The following is a 14,214-nucleotide window of genomic DNA, read 5'->3' on the forward strand; positions in this document are numbered from 1 at the left end:
TCCATCACCAGTGGGATGCACAAAGCTGGGGGACTGCTTGGTCCCCCAGCACTGCTGTTCCTGCTTTGTGTAGGAGCAGGTTGTGCTCACAGGTAAGGCTGTACCTTGCTTTCCCCAAAGCATCTCAAGTGATTCAAAACCAGGTCCCAGCCTTCAGCCAGAAGCAGGGAAGAGGAGACTTCTGTTATGTGGGTGTTGAGCCTTCAGATGCTTCCACAAAATGTCACCTTCCATGTCAGTGCGTAAAAAAGGCTTCCCTGACCTCCTGCCTGAGAGCTCCAGTATAGAGGAGATGGAAAGGTTTGTGGTATCTCCATGGACCAATGGACTTGCAGCTTTGCATTACAGAAGTTACTGCAAGTGTAAAATGGCTAGTCATTCCTAAGACTTGATTCCTACAATGTAAATCTATCCCCGTTTTTCACCAGGAATGGAAGCCACTATGTTCTTTGCTGCTGTAGCCAGCAGCATTTTATCTCTTTGACACGTCAGTTTGCTCCTCCATCCCTTTGAGACAAACAGATATTCTTGCCAGACACCGAGGTAACTTCTTGGGCTTTCACAGGAAACTGCTATCTCCAAGAGGTCTGACTTAATGGGACTTATGACTTGTTGAGTGCTGGCTCAGGGCTAAACTGAGAACAAGGTGCAAAATACTTGCATGCTCTGAGGAGTTCACAGGTTACACTGGTGATGCTGGAAAGCCTGGAGGAAAGAATGACTCAGGATAATGTGACTGAACCCTTAAAGAAGAACATGCTGTGAGAAGCATGGTGATTTGGCAAAGCAGGTTGAGAAGCAGTTTGGAAAATCAAAGGTCCAGCTGGTCTGTGAGATCCAATCGGCTGGGGCAGGATCTCTTACATGGAGTGTTATCTCCATCCCCTTAGGATTCCTTGGTTCAGGAGATGTGGTCCCCTTTTCTGTCTCACTCAACTGAGAAGAGCCTTTAGTGTGAATCCAGAGTAAGGTGTAGACTCATCCTGCATAATGCATGGTGAGAAATCTCTACTGCTTGATCCCTCACATATTTTAGGAGTGATGCAGATGAGGCTGCCATGAAAAATTTTTAAGGAGAGTCACTGGAAGATGGAAATCAGTTTTTCTCCCTAAAACTTGCTGAGAACTTTTGGAGAAGCAGTATAAGCCAAGAGGGTGGGAAGAGACAGAAATTGTTGTGATAAAGCCATGCGAGCAAGTGGAACGGGAAGAGGTGGGCTGAAAAACAAAAACCAAAGACAAGTTTTAGAAAATTAGTACAGGAATTTTGTATAGTAGAAAACCAGAGATGGAATTAACACAAGTAACAGAGTCACTGTACCAAGAGTTTCAGCGCAGTGAGTGAGAGATGTTCCCCTCATGCGCTGTGCATGCAATGTCATTACCACTGACTCAGATTAACACTGGAAATCCTGGCAGCTTTACATTTACCTAGGGACTCAGAAATCTGAACCTAAGGTTTGCAGCTTAAGCTGCTTTCCAGTGGTGAGGCACAGAAAATCACCAGAAAGTGCTTGGGTCCTGTTAGCAGTCATCAAACACTCCCCCCTTACAGCTTTTCTGCCTGCAGGGCCCATGGGCTCCCAAACCCTTGTGGTAGACCTGGGACTTTCACTGTTTCAAAACAAGTTGTTGTCCTAATAACCAGAGACTTTTGGCTTATCTGTCCCTTACAGCTTGGATATTGGCTCATTCCTGGGTCTGCTGCCCTGACCCAAGTCCTTGAGCTTTCAGCCTTTCTGCTGGGTCTGTGAGCATCTCTCTTCACAAAAGCAGAGACTGAAGGAGCAGTTCTTGTGGAAGTCACTTCCGCAGATATATCAGGAATGTTCCAGGGATTTATGTGTTGTAATGCATGGTCTTCTCTGGTGAGAACTAATAGCATGTAAAGATAAGGGGGTTTACCCTGTGTGCATCTTCCTGTGTCTGTATTTGATATACTTTCCCCTCTTTAAACTGCTAGGTTCTTAAAAAGCCACATATACAAGCCAAATCTTACCATCCTTGCTTAGTTCATGGTGACCTCAGCTGAGAGCAGATCACAGGAATTTGGTGTTAAACAGCCAATGATTTTTTTTTTTTAACAAGCAGAGAATAAAGGTCCAAGTAACTCACCCAAATGTAACACCTGAAACTACATTTTCACAAAAGGACAGAGAAAAATCAAAATTAACTGAAGTTTCCTGTAGTAAAGTACTAGTTTCATGTTTTTTAAAGAGAGTATATTCATTGGGAATTTATTTTCTTTTTATTTGTTTTTAGAGTCCCTAACAACCTCCCATGCTCTGATCCCCTAGTGGTTTTTCTTTGTGTGGTAGTGGTGCTTAGGTGGCTTAAAGAAAGCTGGATTAAAACATGCAGTGTTTTGTGGGTTCCTTAACCATGCCACCTGAGTTGTGGCCTCTCTCTCTGTTTCAGGTGCCAAACTTCATCAACACAACACTCCCACCCCACGAGCAGGTGACAGCTCAGGAAATAGACAGCTACTTCAGACAGGAGCTCATCTACAAAAGGAATGAGAGGATGGGGAGAAGAGTGATGTCACTTCTAAGGGAGAACAGAGACAAGAGCTTCTTCTTTGCCTTTGGAGCAGGTATGGCATGATTTTTTTCTGTTTTACTCTGTTACTATGATTGGAAGTAAATTGTTTGGAATGATTCAGGTCTCAGCCTGTGGGAAAATTTCTTATGAGGCTTCCCTTTGAAGCAGAAAGACTTTTGTTTGTCCAGACCCACTTCTAAAATGGATTGAGTTGTTGTAGGAGGTGGGTCTAGGTCCAGGCAGGCTGCACACAGGCTGCACTTACTTTGTTTTCCATCTGGCTGTGGAAATGTGAAGCTGTAAGCACTTCTCATGCTGTTGTGTTTGTTCCCTTCCCAGACCTGTGGGCTACTTGGCCACAGGTGTAGAAGATGGTTCAGTTGCCTTTGAATTTGTAAGCCCAGGTGGTGGGGGCAGTGAGTGGCAGAACACAAACCCTTTGGTGGCACAGCCACATGTGTGTGGCTCCAGCACTGTCCCAGGATTTCAAACATTCTGGGTTGCTGCAGTTAAACCTTCTTGATGGGTGACTGAGCTGCTTTGGTGCTGTGTCTGTACAGACTGGCTGGTTTGGGGCTTTGCACAAGTGCATGAGTTGTGTGTGTAGTAAATACCAGCAGTTTAAACCATGAAGTAAAAATCCAGTGTCCCTCTTCCTGTTTAATGCTCTCCCTGAAGTCTGCAGAACAAAGATGTCTGCAGTACTTCTGTGAGCCTACGACAGTACATGCTACTGTCCTCTCTCTCCCTTTTTAAATTTCTTTTCCCTTGACCAATGGAATTCATATTTCTGTGTGATAAGAGTATAAATAATAATTATTCAGGCCCCAGCTCAGCACAATCCTGAGCACCAGCTTAAGTGTCTTTTTGAGCTCCCTCAAAAGGCAGGCTGAGATTGCTGTGTCGAGAACCAATCTGCTCCTCCTGCTCCTCTCCTTAGCAGTTTCTCATTTTTGACAGAACTTTGCTTCTCATCCCATGGCTCTCACTATGAACTTTGGCAACAACTCACCTTTCGCTACTCACTTCAGTGGGAATTTTGATTAAAGACTGTGGGTTTTAGCAGAGACACGTGCATTTTGATGTATTTATTTTTTGAGTGTATCCGGACTGAATTTTCCCAAGCTTATTTAATCTCAGCCTTGGCTGATATTTCTGGCCAAGAAGTTTTGCTTAACTGTTTTTACAGTAGGAAAATATATCATGATGGCTCATAATTGGACAGGCATTCATAAAAACCAGCCTGTCTAACCCAAGGAGTGAGGTTTATTGGAGATTATCGAACATGATGGCTTAAATAACAGTTTCCAGTTTTGTAAATCCGTTAACCAGTACATAAATGGAGCTGAGGGGATAAACTGGGCATCACTGCCCACTTGTAGAGCTCTACACCTAGTCCACAGACCAAAGATTAGATGGGTCATGGATCCAACCCACTGCAGCTGTTTGCTTGTGCTAATGACAGAGCTGAAATTAAGCCAATGGATGCTAATTCCACGTTACATTCGTTAGAAAGACACTTATAACTTACAGGAGGATTGAGCTTTCTTCCCCTGTCCCCATCAGAGGGCACCTACCTGAAACTCCCAGGGAAAGCTGGCTCATAAAGAGCAATCTCACTTTGTCTTTTAGGCCATTTCTGGTGATGTTGAAAACTGCCTTTGTTGCTGGGTTGTTTTGTTTCCCCAGCACTGAGCATGGCAGGACAGAACAGACACGCGGGTTTATTGAAAACTGGGATGTGGGAGATGCTGAGGAAAGCTTTTTGTTTTGGGTTCTTTGTTCCAGCCTCTCTTTGGCTTTTCTCACCAAATTGCGCCATCCCTGCAGGCTATCCCTGCTTTAACTACAATTAATTCCTTCTTTCTTCTTTGGGGTGTTTTTTTCTTCATGCAGAGAACATTAAGAATATTAATTTTTTTCAATGCCAAAACTTTTATGTGACCAAAGAGCAGGCAAGTTCATTTCCTCCTATGATTCAACTGCAATTTTTTTTCTTGAAGGATTTTTGTTTCCTCTTTTTCTTCATGCACTGAATTTGAAGAGTGGCTTTTACTGATAAATCTTTTATTTTGCATCCTTATATCTAGTTCTTTTATTTTGAGGGATTTCTTTGGTATGTGCTTGAATCATGAATTCAAATTGTCATATAAAACTTTGAGGGTTTGGTTTTGTCTTTTATAAAATTAAAGGATGTTTTTGATGAAAGTTGAGGCTTTCACATATTCCCATGAATTCTGAAGTGCAAAATTTTAGGAATGCACTTTCAGTTAGGATAGGCATGATAGAGTCTGTGGGAGTTTATTTGCTCGCAGAGCAATGCAATTTAAGATTTTGCATCTCTAAAACTGTAATGATGAAGGGGAAATAATTTGAAAAAAAATATTCTGGACAATGTGCTTCAGACGATATTGCCCTTTATGCCAAGCTTGATCTTTGCATTAATGTCTTAATTCTGAAGATATTTGAACTAATGAATGAATAGTAATTAAATTATATATGTGTATTATGAATTGTTTTCCAAATTTCATAATCTCCATCACAGTTTCTGGGAAAGGAAGAACTGGATAAAACTGTGCTGCCAAATAAAATTAGGAAAATAAGTGTTTTTTCAGTAAGAAAATAAGCCTGTTACAAGAAAAGCACCTTGGAACCATTCAACAAATGCAGTTTTACAGACCAGGGCTGCTCTAGGAGGGAGTCCTGAGCCCTGCAGGATGATTCATAAGGACTCAGAGGTATCCTGTTACTCCCAGGTAAAACTGGAGCCAAGGGGCTGGGAAATAGGATCTCTCCCAGAAAACAGCCCTCCTGAGGCTGAGCCCTGCCTGTTCCTCTGGTGGCCTCCCTGCAGGGAGCTCTACCTTGTGGATGCTGCTGTGGTGAAGTTTTACCTGGCTTTTGCACAGCTGCATGCAGCAACTGAGGCTCTGTTGCTCTCTTGGAGCATCATCCTCAGCTTATTGTAAGATTCCAGTGCTGTGGATGGGTAGCTCTGTGGCATCTAATAATTAATTAGTGTAATAAGCTTGACTAAGGCAGAAGGGACCATGCAGGTGACTTTGCAAATTGCAGTCAGGTTTGGCTCAGTGCATCCTGCTCCATGACTGTAGAACCAAAAAAAGCCAGAAAAAACCCCAAACAAATTGTGAGTGGCTTCAAATGAAAAACAAAATTATGATATCCTGGCAGCCTGGTGGTGCAGGAGCCTGGAGCTACCGAGCTGGAGGATGTAGGTGTCTGGTTTTTTGGTTAAAGAAGAGGGCATTTGTGGAAAATAATTTTTTTCTGTTTTCTTCTGGAAAAACAAGTCAATTTTTTGCAGATAGCAGTCAAAATCCCAGGTGCTTGGGTGTCATTGCTCTCCTGTAAAGTGGGACTCTCACTAAAATTTCACTATGTGCCACTTAGAGCTGTGCTGCAAAGACTTTGTGGTGCATCATAGGAGAGCTGGTTCTGAGTCTGGCCTGTAACAGCACGAGGCTGTGAAACATCCAAAAGACAAATCCTGGGGACAAAGGAGTAGGCAGGGGACAGACATTTGAATATCCAAGCAAGCTGAGATAAACAGTTTTTCATAAAGTGAAACAAAGTTTTTTTATGCTGCTGAAAGATGGGGGATGTTGTTCCAGTCAAAAGTATTGAAACAAACAAAAAAATTACACAATTCTAAAAGGAACTTTTCAGTTTTCTGTCATTCTTAAAAATAAAAAATAGACTTTTCAGTAGATTTCTGGCTTTTCTGTCTTCCATGACTTTACTCACTATTTAAATGCGTTGAAGTAATTCAGACTTTTAATTTATTCCTTTATAAAACACGTAGAAGTGAAAATAGCAATTTTTTCATTCTACTTTAATTTCTTTCTCTTCTCCAAGAAAAATACAGGCTCTGGGTAAAAGAAACCCAGCTCTGTACCCAGTTCTGTGGACTTTGTTTCACTCCTGCCAGTGTTTACCATGTTCAGACTTAATGTGAAAATCCCACCATACCTGTATTCACAGTAACTGTACCCTAGGAACGAAACAGCAGTTATTGTTTGTGCAGTTAAATGATGTTTTTCATTTAATGGACAGGTTAACTTTTCCCTTTGAATGAATAAAGGTAGCTAAATAGAGTACTTCCAAGTAAAATTTGGTCATTTGCTTGGGGTTTGTGTTTTGAAAGTCAGGATGGTTTACTTGGAATTACTGATCTGTAATAACAGTGAAGGGCCTTAGACATCATTTATACAGACAATTTATAAAGGTCCATTTACAGTCAAGAAAGACACACAGCCAAGAGCACACAGGCTGTTAAAAAGAGTTAATATTTTGGCAGCTAAGACCATACACATGAAGTCAATGTTTAAGAAAAAAATCCACTCTGGCTTATTTCATTTTTATGGGCAAATAATTTTCAAGTAACACTTATGATAACAGATGGATAAATTTATGTCTGCAGTTAATTTGAACGATAATTTCCTTAGGATGTTTTACTTGCATTTTTTTTTCTTTCCTTCTTTTATGAGAGCTGTCAGTTTTGTAGCTGAGAGCTGGATTTGCTGCTTCAGAAATTCAGATGCTGCTCCAGTTCACAATGTTTATTAGCAGCCAAATCAGTAGGCTTTTAGTCAGTGGGTTTTGTTGCTTAAAATAATAAATATATCATAGAGAATATTCTTTTACTGAGACAGAGTTGAAATGCAAATACCATAGCATCTCCCATAGCAAGAGGGGAAGCAAATTGTCTCTGGACCACAGTTCTGGGGTGGAGGAAAGCACATGTTTAACCATCCCACCAGCCTCCACAACATCTAAGAGTCAGAGAGGACCCAGCTGTTGTCTGTGGTGTGGAAGCCAGGTTGCCCACAGCTTTTGATGAAGCTAGTGATAACAGAGATCCATTTGTGTGACAGTCAGAGCACCCTTGCTCATCTGCAGGCTTAGGTGGCTGAGTTTATTTATATTTGTTGATGGATTAGGTATTTCTGAGATGTTCTGCAAGACAATAAATACAGCCTGTGCTGTAGACGTCTGTGTGCTGCCATGAAAGCAGAAGACTCCATCCCACAGTAGCAACAGCAGAAGTAGAATTTGATCATTTCCATGCTCAGAACAGGTAATTCCCTGCTTGTCCTTCAGAGTTCTCTCACTCATCACTGGATGGGCAGCATCATCAGGAATGATTCTCGTCCTCATAAATTAGACTGTTAGCAGGAATTATTGAATAGTTTGGGTTGAAAGAAACCTTTAAAGGTCATCTAATCCAAGCTCTCAAACAGCAGTTACTTTCTCCCAAAGTAAATGTTCTCTGGTGATTCTTCATAATGGGGCTCAGAAGTGGGGTTCACTCTGTTTTCAGTAGGGAAAGGGAGAATTGTGCAACTTTTCTGTAGGATGGGACTGGTATGAGAGCACAAGAATATAAAATCTCCTCATTGTAGTCTTCAGCTCCAGCTCTTCCCCTTTTCTCTTCTCTGCAGAAGATTCCCAAGGGAATTTCAGCCCACATCATTTTAGATACTTGGTGTACCATAGACAGAAGCAGGCTCAGCCTTCACCTGCTGCAATGAGCAGGAGTTATGGACATCTCCAAGGTGACTCAAGTCTGCAGTGGTTTTGATCACCACAGATATGTTCTTATTTTTCTCTGAAAACTAAAGCATTCCTGAGGAGATATCCAGATGATGTAGCTTGAGCATGCTTTGTCAGCAGGTAGTGAGCTGACCACAGCTGAGCTGGAACATAATGGATGTTGAATTTTGGGGGAAGGGGCCAGAGGAGAGGTGGCATTGGGATTTTGTTTGAGAGCCGTATTTCTACTCAGTAGTTTGGAAAACTAAAGGAGGTGATGGATACTATGAGCAACTGCAACTCAACTGATTAAAATCCTGAGAGCCTTTGTGAAAGCCATTAGCACCTGCCATGGGATCTGGCATTGGGGTTCACATATGTTACTTGGAAGTGTTTTTTCAGGAGGGAAGTGCCTTGAGGCCGCTGTCCAACTGCCCACAGAGGGATGGGGATTTACAGATGTTGAATATGCTAATAGCTGCTTTGCACTCCCAACTGAGGCAGTATTCAGTGTAAATCAGGCACCAGCACCGCTGTTGTGTCACTGGGAACCAACTCATTGGAAGTCTGGTCCTCTCTCCACCAGGATTGTGGAGCTCTTTACGATTTTCACTCGTCATCTCAGATCCTGTGTGGAACACAAAAGGAAAAAAAGGAGGGGATAAAAAGGAAAAAGAAAAGCACTTGCAGGCTGGAATATAAAGAGACGTTATCCCCCAGGTCAGGGATCCTGATCCAATGCTGATTAGTGGTGCTACTGACATCACCAGCACAGTTCATCAATGGGGTTGTCTCAGTGGAGCAAGAAGTTGGCGACCAGGAGATTGAACTTGGCCAGCCTACAAAAGAGAAGAAAAGGGTGAATTAACAGTTTGCAGATGCTAGAATTCCCTCTGCTCATGTTTATTTGGGCATCCAGATGCTTGTAGTGAGGTCAGCCTGTTTTTGTGTATGGATTTCTTTTACTATTAGTTTTTAAGGCAAAGTATCACTTTGCTTTTAGAAATAGACTTGCATGCTAATTTTGACCAAAACCATACAACTGATTCATTTAAAAGTCTTCACTAAACAGGGAATGCCTGATTCTCTTTTCAGACACTCTTTTGTAAATCAGGAGATACTCCACTGGGGAAAAGCTTGTTCCAAGTGCAAATCCAGCCTGCAGCCTTTAAAAAAAAATCAAGAGAACTTTTTAATGTACACCGATCTTGTATAATACTTGGGTTTTGAAATCCCTGAATATTTGCTTTTCACCTGAAGCTTAAATCGGCAAAGAGCACCTCAGTTGAGGAGGCCAAAATAAACCTGCCTGCACCACCCTTTTGTGAAAAGGGAACTTCTGTTCTGAAGGCTCATTCCTGTAATTCTGCTTTAAGAAACTCCTGTTGTATAACAAGATATTAATTGTAGAAACACAGCATGGTCTATGCAATGGTGAGAGCTGTCTTGAGGCCTCCGTCACCTGTACCAACTGAGGAAGGCAAGACGAGTAGCAGATGAAAGAAAAGACTCCAGTATCTGAGGTTGCAATTTGTTTTTTTTACTGGTATATCATCACCTAAACTGTTGAGGTGAGCTGGACAAACCCTGGCCTGTGTTTGGTGGTCTGGTGGAGAATTCATTGTGCTCAACAGGGAGACCTGCCTGGCCACTGACCATCTTTGCTTTCATTGTTGCTCCACTGAAAGTGCATGCAACCCCAAATCCTGGTCTTTGTTTGCCAGTTGCAGATATTCAAACAAATGCTGAAAGCAACTAAAATGAGCCTTGCAAACTGCAGTGTGTACATTCACCAACTCTGGTGTAATTTTGCCCATGATGAATGGGGAAAGTTGCCTGTGTGCTGTAGGATTTGGGTTTAAAGAAGCACATACATTAATGTCAGCTCCTCTGGGTCCCTGACATTTTCATATCATATTTATTATTATGCCTGTGCCAAGTTCTACTGTATAAGTCTAATTCTGTCTCTCTGTTCTCAAAGGAAAGAAAACTCTATTGGCCCCTCCTGCCCAATAATATATGGTTATATCCTTACTGTATTTCTCTTCAACATCTGAGATGTAAAAAATGTACACATAATTTGGGAAATTTTCTCTTCATAACTGAAGGAGCATGAGAGGCTTAATCACTCTGCTGAACAGAAATGGACTTAAGCATGGGATGAAATATTTTTTCACCCACACACACACGCAAGAGCTTGCTGTGGATTCACAGGCCACCCTGTAGGCTCTCAGGAGACCAGGCAGAGCTCCCATATAACTCTAGGTTTCATAATGGGAGTGTTGAAATCAATATATGGATGCCAGACAATTCATCACTTCCCATCCCAAAACTCAGCTGAAAATTCCCATCCAGCTCTAACAGCACTGTTGGGAAGATTTTAAAAGAGCAGTGAGGTGAACCCAAGGACTGGCAACCTTCCTCTAACACTGAGGTTTCTGCGGGATGCTCTGTGAAAGTCAAGCAGATTGCAAAGGACCCAAGGATCTTGTCTCAGCTGGGATACCTTTGTGTGCTGCCTGTCCTGATTAAAAATGCCTGCACCCAAGTGTTAGTCCCCCTGCAGTCTGTCGTTGTCCCAGAGCAGAAGGAAATCTGGTTGCTCCCTTTTCTTGAATTCAGAGCCTGGAGTACAAGCAAAGATCTTTCAGTGGTGTTTCAAATTAATGCAAGTTGATGGGGTTGGCCTGAGTTCACGTTCCTTTCTTCTGCCCCTCCTGCCTGGGTGCGTACTCCGGAGGAGGAGCAGGGATGTCCCAAGGCATCCTGGACCACCATGGCTGAATTCCCTGCAGCTCCACTCTTGGAGCCTCCAGCTGTTGGAGCAGAAGCTGGAAAGGGAATTTAGTAAAGCCAGGAATTTAGGAACCAGTTTGTACTGCTTGTGGTGTTGGTCTCTTAGAGGTTCACGCCATTTCTGACCCGTTTTAGAGCCAAGTTGCAGGAGGAGTGCATATGGAGAAGAACCAGTGGTAGTCTTGGTGCCCTGGAAAGTCCGGGCACAACTGTTGGCTGGAGTCAGTTGTTTTGCAAAAGTGGATTTGAAGCTGAAAGCTTTAGAAAGCCTGGCTGTAATTTATGTGGATTTCTTGAGGATTTTTACTGGTATGGAAACTGGGACTGGAAATCTCATTAAACTGGGCGTTCTTGTGAGAGTTTCAGGTTTTCTTAGTCATGGTTGTGCCAGGAATATCATCAGAGAAAACTTGCTGAGAAAGGATTTATGGATTTGGGATCAGATCCTATTCTCACAGAATTAATGGTAGCTCTGCAACTGACATCAAGGTGACTGGCATGTGCACCTGGATGAGACATTATTTATTTGTCATTCCAGGTCTTTAATCTAGGCTGCTACTTTCACATCAATACCCTCTTCATAAGCCTATTAAATACCAGTTCCATTGTTATTTTCTCTGGTAGATCAGAAGAGATGTGTCAAGGAAAAGAAAATGTATGCGCAGTATACCTCTGCCCAAAAACAATATTTAAACATCAGAAATGTAAAGTGAAGGTAGAATTACTTAGAGGGGCAGAAGGGAAATAATTAAAGCTCCAGCCGGCAAGACGAGATGTCGTAAACTTCAGTTATTCACCTCTCTTAGACATTCAAAACACAAACTCTGCCACCGTTCAGGCATTTTATAGAGGCCTGCAGAAAGCAACAGAGGTCTCTTGGACAAAATTGCTCTGGTGGCAACTGAAACTGGGCTCAAGCCCAAGTCCAATAGCTGAGCTGCCATCTGAAACTGGAAAACGTGCGGGTTCGTGCCTGAATCTCAGCTCCCTCTCTGCTCTCTTCAGTAGAAAACCTGAATCTCGACTGGACTGATGGGGAGTGAGAAGAAACTTCAATCTGTGGAAAAGTGCTGCTGTTTCAAATTGGTTTCTGGAGAGATTACTCACAAAACTGGAAAATATGGTAGTTCTTGGCAAAAATTGACTGACTTGGAGGTAGACAAGCCCTTCTTCCTAGAAAATTTTGCTAAAGTGTTGTGAACTGAAATATGGCAAAATATGGTTTCAGATGTACCAGGCTTTGCTCCCAGTCAACCTCCAGGCAGACAGTGGGAATGAACAGGTAGGTGAACAAACAGAAAGCCAGATGGATCTACCTTGGAATTTCTAGTTTGCAAGAGATAATCAATGAGACCTACCAAGTGCTTAAATTTAGATACAATTTTGCTCATTGCCTGACAATTAGTCTGCAAGAGAACTTCCAAACCCCTTTTTAATCTAAACACAACATTTTGATGGAGTTCGTGTTTGGAACTCTGTCAGAAAAGTGAAATCTCCCATCATTTTCCTGGAGAAATGTTGCAGGACTGAAACCTATGTGACTTGTATTTAAATTAATAACTTAAGTATTTTTTAGTATTTTTCTGTACTTTATTATGGGAAATACCTTAAATACTGAGGTTTGCAGACTTTTTAAAATAGGATTTATACACTGGAGGTAAAGGGAGAGAAAAATCAAATGCCACCACTGGGTTAACTCAGTATGAAATTCTGCACCAGTTTTCAGTATTTATACAGAATTCACATTCACTTTGTGTTTTTTCTTGAGGTGTTTGAGGTACAGTGAAACTGCTGTGAGGTTCTTATCACTTAGCGATCTGGTCTGGTTCCAGTTGAAAATTCTGCAGTACCTCTCACTGGGAGGATTGGTTTAAAAGGAACAGAGATCTGCCAAAGAAATAAAGACTTCATTATTGACATCAATGCTATTTTTAATCTGGTTTCCTAAGGAAATGAGGCTTAGGCAATGGCAGTGTTTGTGAGTATGTGTGTGTGTATATATAGGTGTGTGTGACTATGTCCTTCGCCCTTGTAAATTTTTCATCTGTTGGCTGATTATAACCAAACCTGACAGATGGCTGAGGCTCCAAGATAATAAGTTCTTGCATACTTCATGAAAATAACTGATTGGATAGAAGAAAAAGACATTCATAGTGTGCATCCACTGAAAGGGCACAGCATGAACTCAACTTTTATTAGAGTGGGAGAGGGAAGTGAGCCACATCCCCATAGACAACAGCATTTTTCTGGTTCCCCTGCACAAGGGAGGGTTTGGTGTGTTGTAAATAGATGAGACATGGCATGGTTTAAATGTAATGATGATGTTTACAGCAAGGTTATTATTTGGAGTGTCTGAGGAGCCACATTACCTCTGGGCTGCCCTCTAATGAGGTGCTCATTCTCAAGGCCAGAGCAATAGCAGGGAGCAAGTTAATAAATGTGACCGAGGCATGGCTCCAGGACTCTGTAAACCTAATGAGTCGTGGGCACTCAAACTGTGCAGCCTCACTACTGCTAATTGGCCAAGTGTGCCATCAACCATGCCCAAAAATGTTCTTAAGTGGACAAGGGGTGAAAAGAGCATCAGAAACTCCTGTGAGTCCAGGAGGCAGCCTGGGGCAGCATTCCTGTGTGCAGAGTTCAGGAACACTTTCCCCAGAACCAAGGTCATTCCCTTGAGAGCTGAGGCAGCTCACTGGCAGTGAGGAACAAAACTAAGAAACAAAGGAAATTGTAAAGCATGACCAGGAGGAAAGGGATTTGCAACTTTAGCTTATCAGACAAGGAGATGGTTGTCACATAGCAGTTGGAAAAGATGCTCCAAAAACATTGTGATGAGGAGAGTACTTGAAATCTTTCCAAAGAAAAATACAGATGGGGATCAGAAAAGCCAAGCCAGGGTTAGTGCTTAATTTTACTCTTTTGAGATTGAAAATTATGTATTTAGTATCTTGGTAACAGTGGCAGCTGTTGGGGTGGGACTGTCCCTCTTGAACTTAAGGTGTCTGAAAGTTCAGTGTGTGTTCTGTATAAGACCATCAGTTCCTTTGAAACCCTCAGAGGACAAATCCTCCCACTTACCTCAGATGCATATTTTAAGATGGAAGGAATTGCCCTCTGGAGATATCTTTCCACTGACCACAGAGGAAACCTAAAAAACTGGCCTCCAACAGATGTCTGACTTTGAGATGAGTGGGATTTATTGAACCCTGAGAGCAGGAGTCAAGAATTCAGGGTGTTCTGTCCTTACCTCTACCTGACCTTGAACAAGCTGCTCAGTGCACTGAGCACTCCCTGAGCAACGTTTTGCATTGTTACCAATGA

The 14,214-nt window shown here is 42.2% G+C and overlaps 1 protein-coding gene across 1 annotated transcript in view; it reads left to right on the forward strand.

The window, feature by feature from the left end:
• Positions 1–14,214, forward strand: part of TRABD2B (TraB domain containing 2B) — a 259,936-nt gene that overhangs the window by 154,622 nt on the left and 91,100 nt on the right. Inside the window, exon 4 of the mRNA XM_074545840.1 lies at positions 2,419–2,593. Coding sequence (XP_074401941.1) covers positions 2,419–2,593 — 175 coding nt within the window. The remainder of the gene's footprint in view (positions 1–2,418; positions 2,594–14,214) is intronic.

The sequence above is a fragment of the Zonotrichia albicollis genome, chromosome 8, assembly GCF_047830755.1.
Source record: "Zonotrichia albicollis isolate bZonAlb1 chromosome 8, bZonAlb1.hap1, whole genome shotgun sequence".
Classification (NCBI taxonomy): domain Eukaryota; kingdom Metazoa; phylum Chordata; class Aves; order Passeriformes; family Passerellidae; genus Zonotrichia; species Zonotrichia albicollis.